We start from the raw sequence: 25,685 nt of genomic DNA on the forward strand, positions 1-25,685 counted from the left end.
TTGGCCAGATGCCAGGTTTGGGATGCAGGCACAACTTGTGGGTGTGAGTATTTTGTCTTTCAAGCCAAGATTGTTTGAGAACCATGGCAACGGCTTTGCCCACGGCAGCTATTCCATCTGATTCATTCAAGGCTTTTCTGAATGTTTTTGCTTGGTAGAAGAAGCGGGACTGAGTTTGCCTACCGAGGGTTTGGTCCTTAGTTTGCAAAAGACAGATTCTCCCCATCTCCAGCCTTATAAAGGAGATAAAGCAGCATAAAAATTCAGTAAATAAAATCAGTACATGGCATCGACATGGTGAGAACGTCAGCTTTGACCTTGCTCAGTGCTGTGACTAACTGAAGTACAGGTAGTCCTCGATTTAACGACCATAATTTGATCCAACATTTCTGTTGCTAAATGAGACAGTGGATAAAATGGCCGTTCAAAGTTACAACGGCACTGGAAAAAATGACCAATGACCGTTTTTCACACTTAGGACCATTGTAGCATCCCCATGGTCATGTGATCAAAATTCAGTCACTCGGCAACTGTCTCATATGCGTGACTTATGCAGTGTCCCGGGATCATGTGATCCCCTTTTATGACTTTCCGACAAGCAGAGTCAGTGGGGAAGCCAGATTCACTTAATGACCGTGTTACTAACTTAACAACTGCAGTGATTCACTTAACATCTGTAGCAAGAAAGTTCGTAAAACGGGGCAAAACTCACTTAACAAGTTGTCTCACTTAGCGACAGAAATTTTGGGTTCACTCATCCTAAATTGAGAACTGCCTGAATTGATATTGAACTAGGGGTGACATGAAAGCAGTCTTCCAATACTTGAGGAGAAGAGGGGGGGTCAGCCTGTTTGCCAAAGCACCCGAGGACAGGGCTAGCAGTAGGTGGGAAGATCATTAAAGAGAGAACCAACCTAGAATTAAGAAGAAATTTCCTGACAGCGAGAACAATTAATTAATGGGAAGACTTGCCTTCGGAAGTTGCGAGTGCTCCCATCACTGGAGGTTTTCAAGAAGAGATTGGACAGCCATTTGTCGGGAAAGACACAGGGTCTCCTGCTGGAACAAGGGGTTGGACTAGGCCAGGGGTAGGCAACCTTGGCCTCTTTTATGACTCGTGGACTTCAACTCCCAGAATTCCTGAGCCAGCCATGCTGAGGGGAAAGGGACAGGTTTCCAAGCTGAGCCAAGCTGGCTCAGGAATTCTGGGAGCTGAAGTCCATGAGTCATAAAAGAGCCAAGGTTGCCTACTCCTGGCCTAGAAGATCTTTCCAACTCTGTTATTCTATGTTCTACGATAGGGAAATTTGGTTAAATTCCTGACTGTCCAGGTGCCTGAAATGTTGGGGAGAATTTGGCAGATGGAAATTCTTCCTAGTTGTCTTCCGTGGGTTGAAGGCAGCATAAATGGGAAGAAAAATAAGCAGAGTTACTGTGCGGAATCCATTACAAGTAGTTATCGAGTTATGACCATAATGGAGTCTGGAGATTCCGTTGTAAGTCATGATGGTTGTAAGTTGAGGCACCCACTTGCCTGACCCAATTTTAGAACATTTTTTTGCAGCAGTCATTCAGCGAGACGCGTTGGTCGATAAGCAAATCCATTGTCTGCAATGGGCATTTTTTACCAGACACAGAAAGTAAAAAACCCAGCTTCCAGCAAAACACCTTCATAAACCACGGTCACATGACTGCGGGATGCTGCAGACAGCTGTAAATGTGGGCTGATCACCAAACACCCAAAAAGTGATCACGTGACCTTGGGGGGGGGCATCAAAATTTCAAATCCAGGTCATAAGTACCTTTTGGGGAGGGGAGATCTGTCATAACTGAACATTCACTAAGCGACTGGTAATAAATCAAGACTACCGTATTTTCCGGCGTATAAGGCGACTTTTTAACCCATGAAAATCTTCTCAAAAGTTGGGGGGTCGTCTTATACGCCCAGTCGTCTTATACGCCAGAAAATAGTACATAAATCAATCGAGCACCCCCGTTCTTGCAAAGCAACTTCAAGCCTCCTTAGTCCAGTCCCCCCTCCAACGTGACTCTCCCTTCCTACCCCCAAGAGCCTCTAAGCCCCATCCCCTCCCCCTTGCAAATGCCAGACCCCAGGAGCGGCAGGAAGCCACTCCCCCTTGCCCAAGCGGCATCTGATCATAAGCAGAGCGCGCCCTGCTACCCACTATCTCTCCCGGCAGTCTGGACAACGGTACTTGGCGGCCTGGCGCCCCTCTCGCCCGCAGACCAAGCAGCGGCCCTCGCCAGCTGGCCTTGGCATGGCCGCCCCAAGCCCGGCTCTCCAGTGCGTCTTCCGGGCCCACCTGGCCAACCGCCTCCTGGGCGGGGCTTGGCTCCAGACGCGGCGGCGGCTCCGTCTGCAAATGTACACTCAAAGCCGGATTGCGCTCGGTCGTGCAGGCTGCTGAAAGATGGGGACTCAGAGTTCCCACGGTGGTTGCGACTTCTGGTGTGCCGTTTGCAGAGTCTGGCCTGAAAGAGCGCGTCGTGTGAACGTAGCTCTTGCGTTTATTCCAAAGGGTGGGTGGAAGGAAAAGCCCCTTTGGGCTTCAAAAGGGAGGCTTTGCACCATCTGCATCAGACGGGGCTGAATCGGGCTTGTGTCGGACACTTGGCAACTGGCATGTAAGTATTTTCCGGTGTATATGACGAAAAATCTTGAAAATCTTCTCAAAAGTTGGGAGTCTTATACGCCCATTTGTCTTATACGCCGGAAAATACGGTACTTATATCCTGCATGGGACAAGTACAGTTGCAAAGAGGATGGACCCTGATGATTTGGACTCCATCTTCCATCATCCCCAGCCTGCATGGTTGGGGGAATTGTGGTGCCAACGGGCATTTAAGTTGCCTTCTCCAATCCGGTGCTCCGTTCTGTTCCAATCTTCCATCTCTGCTGTTCTTTTTTTTTCTTCAGCTGTCCACCCCGATTATGGCATAATGTGTGTTCTTCGCAACCCATTGTGAGGCTGGTAGACATTTGTTCTGTTTTGCATTCGCTTTACTAGAAAACCCTTCCTGTTTGGCTCTGAGCCTTATTGCATAAGCTGAATGACAGATTGGACTCTGGAGGGGTCCATCCATATGGCAAGTACCGTCCAAAATAGGTTCCTTCTGCTAGTTGGAATATTTCTCTTCTAGAGTAGGAGTGTCCAATCTTGGCAACCGTTAAGTCTTGTGAACTTCAGTTCCTAGGCTGGGGGATTCTGGGAGTTGAACTCTACAAGTCTTACAAATTGCCAAGATTGGACTCATCTGCTCTGGCTGGCTGGGGAATTCCCGGGAGCTGAAGCCCACAAATCTTGAAATTGCCCAGGTTGGATCCATCTGCTCTGCTAGTCGGGGAATTCTGGGAGTTGAAGTCTACCAGTCTTCAAAGTTGCCAAGGTTGGACACACACACACACACGCACAGAGAGAGAGAGAGAGAGAGAGAGACCCCCACTTCATCCTTTATCCCTTGTCACTATATTAATAAGGGAAGCTTTTATCCTTTGGATAATACGTTGTCTTGCTTTTCTAAACCTTTTCACAGAGTCTCTGACCAGACGAGACATAAGCTGCAGCATGTGGCCAAATAAACACCCACATTGCAAATGTTGACATAGAAGAGTCTGCTTACATCCACGCTACCTGCTTCTTGAAGACCCAGTCCAAAATAAATGCCTAGCACAGGGTGCCCCCACTGCAGCTCCCCTCTGCAAATTCCTTGCAATTCAGCATTTGCAGTGGTGCGCCGAGGTCGGTACACCCTGTACTAGGCGCTTAATTTGGATCAACTCATAAGCTGGGTATTGTCAGGCACTGCTTTGGAAGGGTTGAACTTACTCCAGTTCTAACTCTTCTGCTATTATTAGACACTTATTTGCTTCAGTTTTATGCTAGGTTTCTGGGCAGGGTGCCCTGTATAGAATCATACCTGTGGTGCTAGATATTTGATCTCAGAATCCACTAGTCTTGATAGCTACCGTGTTTCCTCGAAAATAAGAGCCAACCAAAAAAATAAGCCCTAGCATGATTTTTTCAGGATGCTCGTAATATAAGCTCCCCACCCCAATCCAAAAATAAGCCCCAGTTAAGATTGTCAGCCAGATGGATGAATTTAATACCGTATTTCCCTGAAAATAAGACCTAACTGGAAAATAAGTCATGATGCATCTTTTGGAGCAAAAATATTAATATAAGATCTGGTCTTATTTTCAGGGAAATATGGTAGTACAGGTAGTCCTTGACTTACAACAGTTCAATTAGCGATTGTTCAAAGTTACAACAGAACTGGAAAAAAGTGACTTACGACAGCTTTTTACCCTTAATGACCCCTTGCAGCATCCCTGTGGTTATGTGATCAAAATGGTTTTCGCGGGTGCCTGTATGTGGATCCTTGGTTTTTCGGGTTTTTCCCCGCGTAGAACTAAAGGTGTAGGCGCAACGTTTCGACGGAATCCCATCCGTCATCATCAGGCTTTAGCCCAGAAGAAGGAAGCTAAAGCCTGATGATGACGGATGGGATTCCGTCGAAACGTTGCGCCTACACCGCGGGGAAAAACCCAAAAAACCAAGGATCCATATATATATATATATATATATATATATATATATATATATATATATATATATATATATATATATATATATATATATATATATATATATATTTGCAACCTTCTGACAAGCAGAGTCAAAGGGGAAGTCAGATTCACTTAACAACTATGCTGCTAACTTAACAATTGCTGTCATTCACTTAACAAGTGTTGCAAAAAAGATTGTAAAATGAGGCAAAACTCACTTAATATTGAGTTTGTTGCTTAGCAGTGGAAATTTTGGACTCAGTTGTGGTTGTAAGTCAATTACCTATATACATATTCTCATTCTCTCTCTCTCTCTCTCTCTCACACACACACACACACACACACACACACACACACAGAGAGAGAGAGAGAGAGAGAGAGAGAGAGAGAGAGAGAGAGAGAGAACAATGATGGTGCCCATTTTACAGTTCGGTGTGGGTGTGTAACTGATCCATGAGCATCCAGTGGTGAACATGAGTTTTACAGGCACCCACACATATATACATAGATTGGGACACGTAACATACACAGTGTTTTTCTCTGCCCACATATGAAGGTGAATGAATTATGTACCAATAATGAACACTAAGAGAAGACTCTTCAAGAAGAGTCCCTTGGACTGGAAGGAGATCCAGTCAGTCAATCCTAAAGGAAAGCAACCCTGGTTGTTCTTTGGAAGGGCAGATCCTGAAGCTGAAGCTCAAATATTTTAGCCACCTAATGAGGAGAGAGGGCTCCTTGGAAAAGACCCTGATGTTGGGAAAGATGGAAGGCCAAAGGAAAAAGGAACGGCAGAGGAGAAGGTGGTTAGATGGTGTCATTGACTCGGTGAACATGAATTTGGGCAAACTCTAGAAGACAGTGGAGGACAAGAGGGGCCTGGTGTGCTATAGTCCTTGGGTTTATGAAGAGTCAGACATGACTTAGCGACTGAACAATAGCCATGGAAGGGGGAAATGGGGACTGCCATGTCAGAACCCCCAAGTGTGTGTGTGTGAACACATGGTTTTGTGGCCAGCCGAGGACCCCCATCTATGTCTTCCTACTCTCTTTGCAAACGGTGCATGGCGCATGTGGGGGTCTTCACCCGCCCGCTGCTGCAGTGATGCTGAACACTCCCAAGTCACAGATAGTTAAGGAAAGCTTGGGCATCTCTCCAGCCAACAGTCAACCACCCCAGAGGGAAATTCTTCTCTGCCCTACTGGGTAGCTGAATGTAAATATTTGAGATTGACGGGTCTCTCACATGGAGCAGCAGCAGTCAAGACTGTTCAGCCTTGAAATTCTGTTCCCACCACCACCATCTTTTTTCAATAGGAAAAAAACTGAAGGTGTACAACCGCCATTTTAAGACAGGAATTTTCCGTTCTGCTTATGGCCGAAAGCCCTGGAAATTTGGATATGGGGAGAAAGTTTGGTCTAGTGCAGAATAAGACAGTAACAAGAGTTGAGAGGGACCTTGGAGGTCTTCCAGTCCAACCTCCTGCTGGAGCAGGAAAAGCTTTACCATTTCAGACAAGTGGCTGTCCAATCTTCTCTTAAAAGCCTCCAGTGTTGGAGCATCCACAACTTCTGGAGGCAAGCCGTTCCACCGGTTGATTGTTCTCACTCTCAGGAAATTTCTCCTTGGTTCTAGGTTGCTTCACTCCTTCATTAGTTCGCAGCCATTGTTTCTTCTTCTGCCTCCAGGTGGTTTGGAAAATAGGTTGACTCATTCTTCTTTATGACAGCCCCTTAGATATTGGAACACTGCTATTGTGGGCAAGCACGGCCCCTTTGTGACCTGCAGACTTCAACTCCCAGAATTCCTGAGCCAGCATGGCCCTGTCCTCCAGAGCATTTTGGAACCTAAAAAAGCTTCAGAAACATTTTGCGGGAAGGGTTATATTGATGATGAGATTAGTCCCTTGTATAAAGGAGCTAGACATTTTACTAACAAACGGCCAGATTCTGGGAAGCCCTGAAAAGACCCCAAGTCCCCATTTGTCATTGTGTTTAGCTTAGGCCAGGGGTCTTCAAACATGACAACTTTAAGACTTGTGGACTTCAGCTCCTCATTTATGACAATAATTGAGCCCAAAATTTCTGTTGCTGAGACATTTGTTAAGTGCCTTTTGCCCGGTTTAATGACCTCTCTTGCCACACTGGTTATGTGAATCACTACAGTTCAGTCAGAAACACGGTTATTAAGTGAATCCGGCTTCCCCATTGACTTGACTTGTCAGAAGTTTGCAGAAAGGGATCACATGACCCCGGGACACGGCCACCGTCATAAATACGAACCAGTTGCCAAGCGTCTGAATTTTGATCACATGACCGTGGGGATGCCGCAACATTTGGGGTTTTTTAACTGACTACAGGGTTAATTTAATACTTTTTAATTTGTTCTTAATTTTTGTATTTTGGATTTTTAATTCCCTGTAAACCGCCCTGAGTCCTCAGGGAATAGGGCGGTATATAAATATAACTAAATAAATAAATAAATAAATAAATTTATAAATGTGAGAAACGGTCATCAGTCACTTTTTTCAATGCTATTGTAACTTTGAATGGTCACTAAATGAATTGTTGTAAGTCAAGGACTACCTGTAGCTGTTTGGATCCCAGCCAGAACGTGGCTTATTTTTCTAAATTTGCAGACCTGATTATAAGATGGCTACCCAACCTTCTCTGAGGAGTTCAGAATATTTTTTGTAGATTCTTACCGAGACACACACCCTCTCCAAAATCACTTGTGGGACATCTGCAGATCTGTGTGCTCCAGCATGGGGGAGAAGAACCTAGAAATGTGGATGGGGTTTTGGGACCCCAGGTCCCCATGTGTCATTGTGTTTAGTTTAGGCCAGGGGTCTTCAAACCTGGCCACTTATGGACTTCAACTCCCAGAATTCCTCAGCCAGCCAGTATGCCGCACATGCGCATACAGCTGTTGTGTGAGTGGCAGGCCGGTGTGCATATGTGCAGCTCAACTTGCACAAGTGATGGACCGGCACATACATACACAAGTACACTCCAGCCCTTCATTCACACAAGTTTTGCTGCATGTGCTCCAGCCATCCACTCGCCCAGCCCAATTCCGAATAGGCCATGCCCGGTAGTGGGCTGCAGCCCTGGGGGAGCTGGCTGAGGAATTCTGGGAGTTGAAGTCCACAAGTCTTAAAAGTTGCCAAGGTTGAGGACCCCTGATCTAGGTAACACCACTTCGAAATGGAATCACAATATATGATGGTTTCCCAGCACAGACAACCACATGCATACACAAATGTGTACACCAAATTATTCAGTGTGTGTACTTCCCAGCCCAGAAATGGTAGTATACTAGTATGCTGAATTACTAGGTAGTCCTTGACTTACAACTTAATAGAACCCACAATTTCCATTGCAAGTCACAGTGGTTGTAAATACAATCACCAATGTGACTGACCCGATTTTATGATTTTTTTTGTCAGTTGTTAAGTGAAACATGGTTGTAAAGTGAATCCATTCAATCCAATGGACATTTTGTATGACTGGAAAAAGCCATCTTAAGTTTTGGTCGTATGACTGCAGAATGCAGCAGCAGGCCATAAAGATGTGCCGGGTGCCAAGTGCCCCAAATATGATTATGTGACTACAGAGGGTGGTTCTGCCATTGGAACTCCAGAACTGAGTCATAAGTAGGTTTTGGGGAGGGGTGTTGTAACTGAATGGTCATTAAGTGAGGACTATCCGTAGTAATCAGAAGACGGAGAGACACTTGAGAAGATGGCTACAGATAAAGAGGGATGAAAAATAGATGAATGACTAAATAAGTGGCTGTGAAAAATATGTGTGTGTGTGTGAGAGAGAGATTGTTTTTAATCTTGTTTTTCTTTTTACTCTACAGGATGCAGGCATTTCTCCAACCCAGCGGGACGAAGTGATTCAGTGGCTGGCCAAACTCAGATGCCAGTTTCACCTTTATCCGGAAACGCTTTCTCTGGCCGTCAGCCTGTTGGATAGGTTTTTAGCTGCTGTGAAGGTAACAGTCTAACCTCTTTAAGATCTTTGCAAAGGGTTGATAGTTGGGTCTCTTCCTGGCTCCATCCCAGCCTGAGCAAAACCTTTTGGGATGAAAACTTCCATTTCCTGTTCACCTGGACTCTTGATGCTTGACTTACTCTGCCCAGAGACCAAGGGGTGTTGTCCTCTATGAGCATGCTCAGCTGAAGGCCATCACGTCCTCCTCCTCCTCCATGTTCATATAGTTCATTCATGGCTGGAGCTGTACAGTGCCCATTGCTCTGCCTTCTCTCCTTTTCCCAACTCTTTTCAACAGCTTATTTCAGGGGTCTGCAAAAATGGCAACTTTACGACCGGTGGACTTCAACTCCCAGAATTCCTCAGTAGCATGGCTGGCTGAGGAATTCCTCAGCATGGCTGGCTGAGGAATTCTGGGAGTTGAAGTCCACCGGTCGTAAAGTTGCCACGTTTGGAGCCCCCTGACTTATTTGAAGAGGCACGGAGTGTTACAGTACTCTGACGACCTTCAGAGTACTGCAAAGAATATAAACGGAAGGGTTTATATTCTTTGCAGTCATCCGGCTATTAGTATGCTGAGTGTCGTCCTTGGCTCTAGAGCAGTGGTGGCGAACCTATGGCATGGGTGCCAGAGGTGGCACTCAGAGCCCTCCCTGTGGGCATCCGCGCCATGCCTCGGAGGTGGTAATTGTCCCTCTTCAACCAGCTGCCCCCCACAGGCGTCCCTCCCCACAAGCGACATTGAGGTGACCACGCCCACCTTGGCCACACCCACCCAATTCCATGACCACCACAGCCACACCCACCCAGTAGGCCATGCCCACCTGGCACCCAGCGATAAATAAGTGGGCGCTCGGTCTCTAAAAGGCTCGCCATCACTGCTCTAGAGAGCTGTGCGACGAATCTTTCCTTTCCCTACCAGTCAGTTAGAACTGAAGAAGTTTCTTAGACGAGAAGTGAAATGTTTTCAAGGAAAAAGAGCCAAGAAAGTCCATCTGCCTTTTGAAAAAGCACCTTTGGGAACAACAGTGACCTATATGATTGAGAATCTCCATAAACCTGTGGAACAGTACTTTTCTGCTTTCAATCCAAAGAGCCCGTTGCTTAGACTAAGACATTTTGGGCCACTTCCGTTTCCCTTTTAGGGAATGGATCTATTTTCTTGCCTGGAATTAATGTCCACTAACAAAAAGCACATTTCCCTCGCTCTCTTATTTGAACACGGGAGGAAAGAAGGCAAAGTGTTCTCTGTTTACCAGGCTAAATTAAGCCTCCAGCAGAAATTAAAGATAGAATCTCATGTTGACTTTGCTGGGAGCAAAAACTGACGAAACACAGCAGGACTTATTTCTGGAGGAACACGTAGAGCAGGCTTCCCCAATCTGGTGCCTTTCATAGCTATTAAAATTTTCTTCCCATAATTCCCACTGCATCTAACCAATCTTTGGGAATTATGGGACAGAAATCCAGCCCATTGAAAGGCACTAATTCTTGACTTGTAACTGTAATTGAGCCAGAATCATCATCATCATAAAACTTGACTTCCTCTTCTTTCTGGCAGCCCCTGAGATATTGGAACACAGCTGTCATGTCCCCCCTCGCCCTTCTCTTCATTAAACTAGACATACCCAATTCCAGCAGCCATTCTTTGTATGTTTTAGCCTCCAGTCCCCTGATCATCTTTGTTGCTCTTCTCTGCACTCTTTCTGGAGTCTCAACGTCTTTTGTACATCGTGGTGACCAAAACTGACTTACTGTCATAAATAGTTGCAGTTGTTAAGTGGGTCACCATGCGACCACCCCTAATTTTATGAGCTTTTTTGTGAGGGTCGTTAAATAAAAATTATAATTAAATGAGGACTATCTGTATGTAGGTAGTATACGGGTAGTCCTTGACTTGCAACCACAATTGAGCCCAACATTCCTGTCGCTGAGTGAGACATTTGTGGAGCGGGTTTTGTGCTCCCATTTTGTGACCTTTCTTTCCACAGTTGTTAAGAAGTGAATCACAGCAGGTGTTAAGTTAGCAACAAGGCTGTTAAGTGAACCTGACTTCCCCACTGACTGCTTGTCAGAAAGTGACATGACCCCAGGACACTGCAACCGTCATAAATATGAACAGGTTGCCAAGTGTCTGAATTTTGATCCTGTAACCATGAGGATGCTGCAACGTGTGGAAAAAAAGGTTATAAATCACTTTTTCCAGTGCCATTGTAACTTTGAATGGTCACTTAAATGAACTGTTGTAAGTTGAGGATTATCTATATCTTCTAGTAGGCATAATGCCATATATTCCCATTGCCATATTCTTCTCCACTTGTCGATCAGAAGGTCGGCAGTTTGGCGGGTCGAATCCCGAGTGCCGCGTAGCAGAGTGAGCGCCTGTTACTCGTCCCAGCTTCTGCCAACCTAGCAGTTCGAAAGCACGTAAAAATGCAAGTAGAAAAATAGGGAGCACTGCGGTGGGAAGGTAACAGCGCTCCGTGCGCCTTTGGCGTCTAGTCATGCCGGCCACATGATCACGGAGACGTCCTCGGACAAGCGCTGGCTCTTCGGCTTTGAAACGGAGATGAGCACCGGCCTCTAGAGTCGGAAACGACTAGCACGCATGTGCGGGGGAACCTTTACCTTTACCTTTTTATCGTTTTTGTCCTAAATTATGTTAAATGAAAGGAATATCCATCCTTCCTGCCTCTATTTCTATTAATAACCACAGATAAATTTATAAACCTCTTTGGACCATTTTACCCCGGAGAACTGGAGACCACTATTACTCAGCACAGGAAATGTAATTTAGAAAGCTCTTTTCTTAATAGAAAACGTAAACTTTTTTCCCAGTTGCTTAACTCTGAAATCTTTCTCTTTTTTTAGCAGTCCTAATAATCTCCTAAACCTCTTTTCTTAAAGCCTTTTGGGCAGCTTGGAGCTTTACAATTTGACACAAATTAAGTCTCAGAACAGTTTCCAGCTAGGAATGGAGCTTTGCTTACTTAAAAAATTGTTTTTCTTCTTCCTGCAAATAATTCTTCAATCCCTTTCTTCCATCATCTCTGGGTAGAGAGAAGGAAATAGCAAAGCTGTTTATGCTTCAGAGGGCACAGCTCTGATTTCTGTGGGTAGAGTGTGCCTTTGTGTTGAGTTTTTGACTCCTGGCAACAACCCGGACAAGTCTCTGCAGTTTTCGTGGCACGATTTTGCAGAAGTTTTTTTCCTGTTGCCTGCTTCCTAGAGAGGGTGTGATTGGCCCAAGGTCCCTTGGCTGGCTTGGCACCTGAGGCAGAATTAGAACTCAGCGTCTCCTGGTTTCTAGCCTGTTCCTTAACCAACCCACCAAACTTTTTAAAGTTTTTCTTTTTTGGTACCTGCAGAGTTTTCTGTTTGTGCTAACAAAATTAGTTGCAATTCACGCTTGTTGAAAGATCTGAGAATAATGGAGGAGGGAAATGATCTCAGCCTTAGGACAGCGGAAGCAAACCGTTTGGGGCAAGTGTCTCTTAAATTAGATTCAACAGGTGTCCTTCAGCAGGTAGGATTCATTTCTCACTTTTGGAATTGTCTTCTTAGAAACATTTCTACACCATCCAGTGAGGGTGGGGGAGATATCCCATGGTTGAGAGCCAGGTTTCATACAGGGGATGATCTAAAAACCAGGAGACAGTGAGTTCTAGTTCCACCTCATGCATGAAAGCCAGGTGTAACTTTGGGCCAGTCACCAGGAAGCAGTGAGTTCTGGCTTCACCTTAGGCATGAAAGCCAACTGGGTGACTTGGGCCAACCACCAGGAAGCGGTGAGTTCTAGTTTCACCTTAGGCATGAAAGCCAACTGGGTGACTTGGGCCAACCACCAGGAAGCGGTGAGTTCTAGTTTCACCTTAGGCATGAAAGCCAACTGGGTGATTTGGGCCAACCACCAGGAAGCGGTGAGTTCTAGTTTCACCTTAGGCATGAAAGCCAACTGGGTGACTTGGGCCAATCACCAGGAGACTTGAGTTCCAGTCTTGCCTTAGGCACTTAGGGTGACATTGGGACAATCACTTTCTCTCAGCACAATCCACCTCACAAGGTTGTTGTGGGGAAAATCAGAAGAGAAAATAATATTAGTTATGTCTACTACTTTATTGGTAGGTAGGATACAAATAAATTCATAAATAAAATATCTAGAATTGGAAGGCTAACAGGTTTACTTAATCATGAAGAAGCTCTCATGAGGCGTCCTTCATGCACTCTGACCCTTCTCTGTTGGAGCAAGTGTCTCATTTATTTTATTTTACTTTTCACAATCTTGAACCTCCCATCTTCCTCACGTTTGGATGAGTACAGGTCGTCCTCGACTTACAACCATTCGTTTAGTGACCATTTGAAGTTACAGTGGTACTGAAAAAGTGACTTGTGACCGTTTTTCACACTTACAGCTGTTGCACCATCCCCAACGGTCACGTGATCAAAATTCGGACACTTGGCAACTGGCATGTATTTATGACAGGTGTGGTGTCCCGGGGTCACGTGATCCCCTTTTGCGACCTTCTGACAAACAAAGTCAGTGGGGGGAAGCCAGATTCGCTTTACAGCCGTGTTACTGACTTAACCACTGCAGCATTCACTTCACACCTGTGGCAAGAAAGGGCATAAAATGGGGCCGAGCTCACTTTAACAACCTCCTTGCTTAGCCACAGAAGTTTTGGGCTCCATTGTGGTCGTTAAGTCGAGGACTAACTGTACCACAGAGGCCGATAGAGGCTGATCCATCCACTCTTCCTTGCCTGCTTGAATAGCAGTTTGGAGCCGGGGTTCGCTCATGAATTTTTGGCAGATATCAGAAGCAATCTGAGCTCTTTCTCTCTCTCTCTTTTTTTTTTTTTTTGGCAGCTTCCAGAGCTCTGGGCTTAGACTGCAGAAGCCGTAAGCCCCGGTTTCACCTCCCAAAATGGGTTTGAAAGGTTTAATCCCACTTGCAGAAACAACGCTAGGGCGTCTCCATAGCGACCATATAAATTACCCATTCTGCTCGATTGAGGAGGCCTTTTGCTTGACTTGCGAGTCGTGTGCCAGGAGCTGCCTCCCCAGAAAGCATTGGGTGGGGCCAGGGGAAAAAAAATAAAACATTTCGTTTACATTCAAATTTAATTTGGTTTGAATAGAGTGAAGACGATGACTCTTAATTATGCCTTCCACAGCCTTCCCATCTTATTAAAAAAATTACAGTTCTGTAATTGCTCTTGCAGGCGTGCAGAGATGGTATCACAGTGTGTCACCTTTGTTTAATTATTTAGGTACTGATCTGGTACAGTTTAGGTGCCACACAATCCAGCAAGGCTCAGAGTGGCTCACGACAAGAACGACACTCGATTAGAATAGAAGCCATCATACCCATCAAGAAAACAACAAGATAAGGCATCATATAAGTTAAATAAATAAATAATAAATAAAAATGAACAAACATTGCCTTGAGGAGCAGCTGAAACATCAAGTTCCATAATAGTGGTATCCCTTTTATCATCAGTTTATTTCTGGGCTCTCCAGAAAAACACACACACACACACACACACACACACACACACACACACACACACACTACACATACATGTATACATACACATATGCACACATTATATATATACACACACTGTTTAATAGTTTATCAGCAACATATTGTGTGGGTTCTAACAGTCAACTTACTAATACATGTTAAATTCCTTTCTTTTTCTAGCCATTGATAAAAAGTATCCCATGTTCTAAAATGAACTGAATCTTCTTTCGCTTTCATTTTCAATGTCAATCTGTCCATTTCTGCACAATTTTTTTTTAAATTAACTCTTCCTCTCTTGGTAAGTCTTCATTTTCCCAGTGTTGAGTGAATACGATTCTCGCTGGAGTCAATAACAAAAACCACATTTTAATGTCTCCCTCCCCACACACGAATAGGGTAGGAGCCAATATATAGGTAGTCCTCGAATTTGTTAGTGACCGTTCTTATGACTGCTTTTCACACATTAGAGCATTTCCATGGTCACAAATCAAAACTTGCGTGTATTTATGACGGTTTGCAGTGCCCCGGGGTCACGCAATCCCCTTTTGCGACCTTCTGACAAGGCAGGGTCAATGGGAAAGATAGAGTCAACACAACAAGTGTTACTAACTTAATAGCTGGAGTAAGTTACTCAACTGCGGCAAGAAAGTTTCCAAACTGGAGCAGAATTCACTTAATTGTTTTGCTTAGCAGTGGAAATTTTGGACTCAGTTATGGTTGTACATTGAGGACTTTACCAGTATTTATTTTTATGTATTTTATTAAATAAATTTAAATAACCGCCCAGCTGACTTTGGGCAGGTTACAGCATTAAAAATTTTTTTAAAAGAGCCATTGTATAATAAAACCATTAAAAAAAACCCCATGGCAGCAACAACACAATCAGATCAGTCACTTGATCAGTTCTGTTTATGGTCCCCTGACCTGTTGACAAAGCCATGTTTTTAGGCCTTGTGAGAAAGCAGCAGGCTGGGGGCCAATCATACCTCATAGAAAATGATGTTCCATAAAGAAGGGGCCACCACCGAGATGACCCCCTTTCCAGGTCCTACTGGATGATAATCCCCAATTGATGGAACCTATGGTACAGTCAAGGGCAGGGGTCTTCAAACTTAGCCCTTTCATGACTTGTGGACTTCAACTAAATGGCTTGGGTCCAGATTATCTGAGGGAACACCTGCTGCCGACATTAACTCCCCATCGTCCTGTGCGCTCCCACAGGGAGGGCCTTCTTAGGGTACCGCTGGTGAAGGATTGCCGGCGGGCGACCCCCAGAGAGAGGGCCTTCTCTGTGGGTGCGCCTGCCCTTTGGAACCAACTTCCTATGGAACTTAGGACTGCCCCCGACCTCCGTTCATTTCGCCGGGACCTAAAAACTTGGCTCTTTGAGCTGTCTGGCCTAGACTGAGGGGGTTTTAATTGGGTTTTAAAGTTTTAACTTTTGGGCTTAAATTTAATTAATTGTTTTAAATTTATTTTAACTTTTGTATTGTATGGTTTTAATTGCCCTGTAAACCGCCCTGAGTCCTATGGGAATAGGGCGGTATATAAGTCAAATAAATAAATAAATAAATCCCAGAATTCCTCAGCCAGCGTGCCTGGCTGAGGAATTCTGGGAGTTGAAGTCCACAAGTCATGAAAGGGCCAACTTCGAAAACTCCTGGTCAAGGGAGATTGATGGCTAAGAACATTTTGAGGTACTAACAACCCCAGAACCTCTCATGGACCACTTCTAGGACAAAGGACTGGAATTTGGCCCCAGATTGGGAAAATTACAGGTAGTCCTCGACTTACCACAGTTTGCTTAGCAACCGTTCAACGTTACAATGGCACTGAAAAAAGTGACTTGTGACTGGTTTTCACACTTAACGACAGTTGCAGCATTCCCCACGGTCACGTGATTTACATTCAGATGCTTGGACAACTGACTCACCTTCACGATGGGTTGCAGCGTCCCGGGGTCGTCTGATCCCCTTTTGCGACCTTTTGCGACCTAAATTTTGGGCTCCATTGCGGTCGTACGTTGAGGACTCACCTGTATTCAGTGGCCCATTTGGGTTACGTGGTTTCCCCCGACAACCCCAGCCCTTCCTCATAGAATTTGCAATACCCTGTGATCTGCCCCAAGATTGACTCTCTGGCAAGGCGGAGATGATAATGCGAAATGCCAGCCAAGTCTCCGATTGTATTGATGGTCATTTGGCACCCGCTGCACTTCACTTAACCTCCTTCATTGATTTTTGCTCTCTACGATCTCCTCTGCTACAGTGAGCCCCTCCCCCTCTCCTTTCTAAAGACCTGGGGGACTCGCCAGGTGCCAATTATGCTAAAAAGGCCTGGTGGATTCCAGGTTTGCTTCTCATAGTGGAATATTGATTGTCATCCCTCCTTTTTACTATGGCTTTCTGAAAGCAGCTGCAAAGAAGGCAAAGAGTAGTGAACTCACGGACTTGAGATAACCTGTGCTTGGCGTCCAGATTTCTTGGGAAATGATTGGAGGTGGTGCCTTGTCTGAGATTCTCCTGATTTCTCCTCTCTGCCTTGTAGGCTGGCCCAAAGTACCTGAACTGTATTGCCATCAGCTGCTTCTTCCTCGCCACCAAGACCATTGAGGAAGATGAGGTAAGTCTTCTCCTCAAGACTTGCTGAGGTTGGGGCGAGCGGGAATTTGCTTGGCTTTGGACATCTGCTTTGATGCTCGTGGAGCAAGTCAAGGAAGCATCTCCAATTCTTGTGCCTCTGCGGTCCTTGGTGCTCTCTGACCTTGGTTGTTTTCTTGTAGACTTTTCATTACCCAACTAGGTCACATCATCAGTGCTAGAAGGCTGTGCGGTTTGCTCTCTTGTGTATATGCAGTGGCTTTCCCTGTTAGCGTTGGTACCAACAGTGTAATATACTTGTACATAAACAAAGAGCAAACCCCACTGCTTCTAGCACAGATGATGTTACCTAGTTAGGTAATGAAACGTCTAGATAGCATCATGGGTGCTAGGAGGGAATGGAGATAGCTCTTATTTTTATTTGAACCCGCTCCTTTATAGCACAGATGATGTTACCTAGTTAGGTAATGAAACGTCTAGATAGCATCATGGATGCTAGGAGGGAATGGAGATAGCTCTTATTTTTAATTTGAACCTGCTCCTTTATAGCACAGATGATGTTACCTAGTTAGGTAAGGAAACGTCTAGATAGCATCATGGGTGCTAGGAGGGAATGGAGATAGCTCTTATTTTTATTTGAACCTGCTCCTTTATAGCACAGATGATGTTACCTAGTTTGGTAAGGAAATGTCTGCAAGAAAACAGCCGGGCCCAAAGAGCACCAGGGACCCCACAGTTCCCACCCTAAGCTACAAACATTCTTCTCTTCTACCTCTCTTGTGATGGTTGAGGGACCACCTAGGTCCAAGGCCTCATGAGGCCACCCAGAGTTGAACTGTTGTGGCAGGAATGACTTAGGGCAAAATCTGGAGAAGGTTTTGTTGAGGTTTCCAATTACTCTCTCCAAAATGTGCACAATCAAGCGAAGGCTGCTTTTCCTAGGCCACCCACAGTGATGCAGGTGTGTGTGTGTGTGTGGGGGGGTGAGGTCCCCTAGGCTTCAGAAGGAGAACTGGGAAACCTCCCCCCCCAAAAAAAATGTTCTCCCCATCGCAGTGGAGATGGTGCAGAGAAAGTTTTCCTTACCCTTTTCAACTGCTTGAAGCAACATCAGATTGTTGGCGCAGCTAACCAAACACAGGATACGTCTCCTGTTCCTGCTAATAGTAATACTTGCTTACTAAAACATTTTGACTTTGCTCTTTGTTACATGCTCTTTACTGCATTTATTAAAGATCGGGGCGCCACGCACAGTTTTTTGCTACTGCAGGAGTCGTCCTATTTCTTTCTTTTTTTTTTAATTAGATCATTTCAGCTTTGCCTGGCAGCTGAAAAAGGCTTTGGAGCTTCTTGTGAAGAGTGAGGGAATTTACAGTGGCAGGCAAAATACCTTTTTCATCATCTGTAAGGTGTATTTGCTGCCAGATATTATTGCTGTTATTCTTTAATTAAAACAGTTTTGCCTAGTTGTTTACCCGAAATAATGTCCTCAGAGCAGCTTACAGATTGATATTTGGATTAAGGGGGGGATTGCTAATAATTTGATAAAACAGTTTTCTGCAAGTGATAACTGGTAGATGATTTAGCCTAATTAGTAATCAAGTCTGCAGCAGCTGGCAACTTGTAGCTGATTTTAGTTGATTTCTGAAAGCCAAAGCTGAATTTTAAGTATTCGGACAGGAGAACGTTTAAGAAATCGCAGAACTGTACATAAGATTGGAAAGTTAGAAAAACATAGTGGAATAAGGCAGATCCATTGCTTTTAGAAAGTAAAAAAAGATCCGTACTAAAATTGAATAAAAGCTGTCTAAACAGAGGTGTCTTCATAGGTCATCTAAATGTAATAATAATTTTATTAGAGATTACCAAAGATAAAAAGATTAATAAATCCAAGATAAATAGCAGGCTGTTGCTCTTCTGATTCATTATTTCTCTGCTCTCTTTTAATCATTAAGGCCTCATTTGTAAATGCATTCTGGCATTGTTTTTCCACATCACTCTTACAGTTGCAAGAAAAAGTATGTGAACCCTTTGGGATTACGTGGAGTTTTGCATGAATTGGCCATAAAATGCGCTCTAAACGTCATGTAAATCACAACAATAGAAAAAACACAGTCTGCTTAAAATAATACTACACAAACATTAGCTGTTGTCATGTTTTAATTGAACATAAGATGGAAACGTTCACAGTGCAGGGTGGAAAAAGTTTGTGAACCTTTGGACTTAATAACTGGTTGACCCTCCTTTGGCAGCAATAACCTCAACCAAATGTTTCCTGTAGTTGCAGATCAGACCTGCACAACGATCTGGAGTAATTTTGGACCACTCCTCTTCACAAAACTGTTTCAGTGTAGCAATATTCTTGGGATGTCTGGTGTGAATTGCTCTCTTAAGGTCATGCTACAGCATTTCAATCGGGTTGAGGTCAGGACTCTGACTGGGCCACTCCAGAAGGCGTATTCTGTTCTGTTGAAGCCATTGTTTTGTTGAATTACTTGTATGCTTTGGGTCATTGTCCTGTTGCATCACCCATCCTCTGCGGAGCTCCAGTGGCGGACAGATGGTTGTACGTTTTCCTGCAAAATGTCCTGATAAACTCTGGAATTCATTTTCCCATCAGTGACAACAATCCGTCCAGGCCCTGAGGCAGCAAAGCAGCCCCAAACCATGATGCTCCCTCCGCCATGTTTTACAGTGGGGATGAGGTTTTGATGTTGGTGTGCTGTGCCTTTTTTCTCCACACATAGTGGTGTGTTTTTTTCTCAAACAACTCAATTTTGGTTTCATCTGTCCACGGTATATTTTGCCAGTAGTGCTGTGGAACATCCAGGTGCTCTTTTGCAAACTTCAAACGTGCTGCAATATTTTTTTGGACAGCAATGGCTTCCTCCGTGGTGTCCTCCCATGTACTCCATTCTTGTTTAATGTTTTCCTTATTGTAGATGTGTCAACAAAAATGTTAGCATGTACCAGATATTTCTGTAGGTCTTTAGCTGACACTCTAGGATTCTTCTTTACCTCATTAAGCATTATGCACTGTGCTTTTGCAGTCATTTTTACAGGACGACCACGCCTAGGGAGAGTAGCAACAGTGCTAAACTTTCTCCATTTGTAGACAGTCTGTCTTACTGTGGACACATGAACATCAAGGCTTTTGGAGATACTTTTGTAACCCTTTCCAGCTTCATGCAAGTCAACAATTCTTGATCGTAGGTCTTCTGAGAGCTCTTTTCTGCGAGGCATGGTTCACATCAGACAGTGTTTCTTGAGACCAGTAAACCCAAAACAGGTGTGTGTTTTTAAAGGGCAGGACAGCTGTCAAGCAACACATCCAATATCATCACACTGATTGGAGTCAAGATTGGCTCACTCCTGGCTCCAATTAGCTATTGGAGAAGTCATTAGGCTAGGGGTTCACATACTTTTTCCACCCTGCACTGTGAATGTTTACATGTTATGTTCAATTAAAACATGACAACAGCTAATGTTTGTGTAGTATTATTTTAAGCAGACTGTGTTTTTCTATTGTTGTGACTTACATGACGTTTAGAGCGCATTTTATGGCCAATTCATGCAAAACTCCACGTAATCCCAAAAGGGTTCACATACTTTTTCTTGCAACTGTATACTCTGACATTTTAAAATCCATATTTAGATCCACAACATCTGCTTCCACATCACTTTTATAATCTGACATTTTTAATACATTCAAATCCATATTCAAATCGGCCTCGGTCTGTTTTATCCTGTAAAATCTGTTGTTCATCTGTATCCTCTGTTACAGAATCAGACAATCCACTAAGTAATTTTTGAGTACATTGTACCCAATGAGCCTTTATTTATTTTTTTCTGAAGTCAAATAATATTTTGTTCCATTATTTCAATGGATCTCTTCTCCATTAATTATAATCCTGAGTTTTCTCTGCTTCCCTCTAGTCAAAGTCCCCTCTTACCATCTGTTTGTTTTTCAATTAGGAATTGTTTTCCCAACGGAGGGGGTTTTTTTTGCAGTTAATTTCAAAAGTCCATCTAACCCCCTTAACTTTCCAAAATGAAAATTCTAGTACCCCTTTTTGCTGTTCCCCCTCCCCCCAAAATTAACGTTTTTCTTTTTAATCTTTAAGCTTACATAAAACTTCTTTCATCTAAGGTGGCAGGAGATTTCTCCTGGCATAATAGGACAGATGTACTACACCTCTTGTAAAAGTTGTCCTGGTTGGGTATTGTAGCTGAGTAGTGTTGGATGGGTGTCAAGATGGGGAACTTTTTTCTTCTCAATGATCTCTGGGATGCCTCCAGAAGTGGTGAATGCTCCAACACTGGAAGTTTTTAAGAAGAGACTGGACAGCCATTTGTCTAAAATGGTAGCATTTCCTGCCTGAGCAGGGGGTTGGACTAGATGACCTCCAAAATCCCTTCCAACTATTATTATTATTATTGTTGTTGTTGTTGTTGTTTATTGTTTATGTTTATCATTGTTTTCTGCTTCAATCCTGCAGAAGATTCCAGTGCTGAAGATCTTAGCCAGGGATAGTTTTTGTGGCTGTTCTCCAGCAGAGATTCGCAGAATGGAAAAGATTATACTGGATAAATTGAACTGGGATCTTCACACAGCCACTCCGTTGGATTTCCTTCACATTGTAAATATTTCGGACAAAAACCTTTCTACTGTGAATGCTTTTCTTAGCTGGAGGATATAGGAAAGATGGCTAGTCTTGGTAATGCCAAGGGTTAAGACGAGGCGGGTGGAGAACACCCAGTTTCATACCAAATTTTAGTGCATGGATTCAGATCCATTTTCATTTAACTCACACTTTTGAAGCACAGCCCATTACACCAAGTTTGCATTGGTAGAACAGGAACATACCTCAAAAACTTTTTCTTTCTTTCTTTCTTTCTTTCTTTCTTTCTTTCTTTCTTTCTTTCTTTCTTTCTTTCTTTTTCTTTCTTTCTCTCTCTCTCTCTCTCTCTCTTTCTCTCTCTCTCTCTCTCTCTCTCTCTCTCTCTCTCTCTCTCTCTCTCTCTTTCTTTTTCCCTATCAACCACCTATCTTGTAAGAAAGCGACTGGGTAGCTAAATATAAATTAAGGTGAATTTCTCAATGTAGATACAAACTTAAGAAGAACAGAAATTGCAGGTGATCCTTGAGTTAACGACCAAAATGGAGCCAGTCCTTTGCAGTCATAACTTGTGACAATCACAAAGCAGGTCGGTGAATCACCACAGTTGTTAAGCAAGCGCCACAGCTGTTAAGCAAACCAGTGGTTTGCTGTGGGTGTTGTTTTTTGTTCCCCCAAAAACTGGAAATAAATGCCGGGTTATTGGGGGGTTATTTTGGGGGGGGGGCAAAACCATTGTAAAATGCAGTCACATGACTGCAAGGGTCTGCAAATGGCATAAACACAGCCGAGTTTCCCAGCACCCAGAATGCAGTTATATGACGAACAGGGAGGAATCTGAACTTTGAATCTGAATCATAAGTTAACACACACACACACACACACACACACACACACACACACACACACACACACACACACGACTTTCCTGCCTGAGCAGTGGGTTGGACTAGATGACCTCCAAGGTCCGTTGTTATTGTTGTTTTGTTGTTGTTGTTATTGTTGTTGTTATTATTATTATTATTATTATTATTATTATTATTATTATTATTATTATTATTATTATTATTATTATTTGACCAGTCATAAATTGAGGACTGCTTACGGGGCACATGTTGCCAACAAATCTAAAACAATTTCCAATTTCTTTTAATCCGAGTAGAGTCCAACTGCAAAAGTTGCATTGACAACGCTGAGAATTGTGTGTTTCTGTCTCTCCCCTCCCAAATGACACTTGCCAGATTTCTTCCCCTACACTGGTTTCAGGGTACTAGCAGACTAGGTAATCCTAGCCCTCCTTGTGAGTCACATTCTTAAGGCTGCTCTCTCTCAATTGTATTTGTATTTAATTGTGGGCCGTGACTCAGAAACAACAGCCAAATTGAGTAAAGACAACATAACACATAGAAAGCTAGTTTGGTCTGGTGGAAAAGGCACCAGGCTAGAAACCAGGAAATGGTGAGTTCTAGTCCCAACTTTTAGGCATTAAAGTCCTCTGGGTGACTTTGGGCCAATCATCAGGAGATGGTGAGTTCTAGTCCTGCCTTAGGCATAAAAAGTCATCTGGGTGACTGGGCCAATCATCAGGAGACGGTGAGTTCTAGTCCCGCCTTAGGCATAAAAAGTCATCTTGGGTGACTTTGGGCCAATCACCAGGAAATGGTGAGTTCTAGTCCCACCTTAGGCATAAAAAGTCATCTGGGTGACTTTGGGCCAATCACCAGGAGACGGTGAGTTCTAGTCCCGCCTTAGGCATGAAAGCCAGCTGGGTGGCTCCTGGCCACTCAGCCTAGAGACTGTGAGTTCTAGTCCTGCCTTAGCCATGAAAGCCCTCTGGATGCCTGGGCCAATCACCAGGAGACAATTAGGCTACTTTCTCTCAGCCCCAGCCCACCTCACAGGACTGTTGTGGGGGTAAAAAAATGGGAAAAAGCAGTAATTAAAATACATTGCTGCCTTGAGTTGTATATTAAAAAAAATACTAAAAGGCAGGATATAAATTACATGAAGAAATAACCTGTCACAGGAAACCTGGCAAATGAAGAGGAAAACAAAACAGGAAAAAGGGGGAGAATGGAATAAAATGCAGTCAAAAATGAAAACGTAAAAAAAACAAACAGAAGTGGAAGAATCAGCTAGAGCAGGGGTAGGCAACCTCGGCTCTTTTATGACTCATGGACTTCAACTCCCAGAATTCCTCAGTCAGCTATGCTGACTGAGGAATTCTGGGAGTTGAAGTCCATGAGTCATAAAAGAGCCGAGGTTGCCTACCCCTGAGCTAGAGAGAAAATAAACTTCCTAGCGCCCTCGCTCTGCATCGCCATAAAAAGTGTCCCAAGGAGGCAGAGAAGGTTTGGGATTTATTTATTTATTTATTTGTTTGTTTGTTTGTTTTTATAAACCGCCCTTCTCCCGAGGGACTCGGGGCAGTGTACAGAATAAGGTAGGTATACAGATTGAACAATAGTGAAAAAAACAATAGTAAAAACAAACTGGGACCCCAAGTAGAGCTGTCAGGCCAGGCCGGACTGCTGGAACAGGTAAGTTTTTAAGTCGCGCCGGAAGGTGCGGAGGTCGGGGGCCATCCGGATTTCGGTTGGCAAGCTGTTCCAGAGGGCTGGCGCACCCACTGAGAATGCCCTCCCCCTGGGGGCCACCAGCCGACATTCCTTGAGCGGTGGCACCCTGAGGAGGCCCTCTCTGTGGGAGCGCACAGGACGGTGGGGTGCTGACATTGGCAGAAGGTGCTCCCGTAGGTAGTCCGGACCCATGCCATGTAGGGCTTTGTATGTCATTGTTAGCACCTTGAACTTCACACGGAAGGCAACTGGAAGCCAGTGCAGCGCACGGAGGAGAGGTGTGATATGGGAGTATCGGGAGGCTCCCAAGAGTGTCCGTGCCGCTGCACTTTGCACCAGTTGAAGCTTCCGAGTGGATCTCAAGGGCAGCCCCATGTAGAGAGCGTTACAGTAGTCTAGGCGAGCGGTCACAAGGGCATGGGTGACTGTACGTAAGGCATTCAGGTCCAGATAAGGCCGTAATTGGCGAACTAGTCGAACCCGGGAGAAGGCCCCCTTGGTCACAGCTCCTATGTGATCTTCCAGGGAGAGCTGCGAGTCTAGGAGGACACCCAGGTTGCGGGCCCTATCAACAGGGGGTAGTAACTTGTCCCCGATGTTAAGGGATGGGATGTTCTGAGTATCCTGGCTTGCCGGTACGTACAGCCATTCAGTCTTGTCCGAGTTCAGTTGAAGCCTGTTCCTCCCCATCCATTCCCGGACCGCTTTCAGGCAGCGGGACATCACGTCGAGGGCATCACTGATGTTGTTTGGAGTTGAGATGAAAAGCTGGGTGTCATCAGCATACTGATGGTACCCTACTCCAAAGCTGCGAATGATCTCGCCCAGCGGTTTCATGTAGATGTTGAACAGGAGAGGCGAGAGGACCGACCCCTGAGGGACTCCGCAAGCAAGAGGCCTCGGGGTCGACCTCTGTCCCCCTGCCAGCACCGACTGCGAGCGACCCTGGAGAAAGGAGGAGAACCAACGCAGAACCGTACCCCCCACTCCCAGTCCCCTGAGGCGTCGCAGCAAGATACCGTGGTCGATGGTATCGAAAGCCGCCGAGAGGTCTAATAAGACTAGGACAGAGGAATGGCCCCTGTCCCGGGCTCTCCAGAGATCATTTATCAGAGCGACCAATGCCGTCTCCGTGCTGTAGCCCGGCCTGAAGCCCGATTGGTACGGGTCTAGATAAACCGCTTCATCCAGGATCTGTGGAAGTTGGTGCGCCACCACGCTCTCAACAACCTTCGCAAGGAAGCGAAGATTGGAGACTGGACGAAAGTTATTCAATGAGGATGGGTCCAAGGTGGGCTTCTTGAGGAGAGGTCTCACCACCGCCTCCTTTAAGGCGGTGGGGAAGTGACCCTCACTCAGAGAAGCGGAGATGACCGCCAGGAACCAGCCTCGTGTCCCCTCTCGAGCTGCATAAGCCAGCCAGGAAGGGCACGGGTCCAGTAAGCATGTGGAGGAGCTCAACCTCCTCATAATCCTGTCCACTTCCTTAGGAGTCACAGGATCAAATTCCTCCCAGATGACGTCGACAAGACTGTCCATGCCTTGTTCTTCCAGCTCAGCCCAGTTGGAGTCCAGGCCGGTTCGAATCCGAGCAATTTTATCCAGCAGATATTGACCGAATTCCTCGGCTCGACCCTGCAAGGGTTCCTCCCTCACCTCTTGGTTCAGTAGGGAGCGAGTCACCCTGAACAAGGCAGCCGGGCGATTATCTGCGGACGCGATGAGGGTGGAAAAGTAGTTGGATTTTGCCACCCTTATCGCAGCGAGATAAGA

The 25,685-nt window shown here is 44.9% G+C and overlaps 1 protein-coding gene across 3 annotated transcripts in view; it reads left to right on the forward strand.

Annotated features, from left to right (window-relative positions):
• CCNI (cyclin I) overlaps positions 1-25,685 on the forward strand; it is a 57,756-nt gene that overhangs the window by 25,406 nt on the left and 6,665 nt on the right. For all 3 annotated transcript variants that reach the window (XM_083367183.1, XM_083367182.1, XM_083367184.1), the window contains 3 exons: positions 8,454-8,588; positions 16,662-16,736; positions 21,214-21,354. In XM_083367183.1, coding sequence (XP_083223309.1) covers positions 8,454-8,588; positions 16,662-16,736; positions 21,214-21,354 — 351 coding nt within the window. The remainder of the gene's footprint in view (positions 1-8,453; positions 8,589-16,661; positions 16,737-21,213; positions 21,355-25,685) is intronic.

Source organism: Vipera ursinii (assembly GCF_947247035.1).
Source record: "Vipera ursinii genome assembly, chromosome: 7".
Taxonomy (NCBI): Eukaryota; Metazoa; Chordata; class Lepidosauria; order Squamata; family Viperidae; genus Vipera; species Vipera ursinii.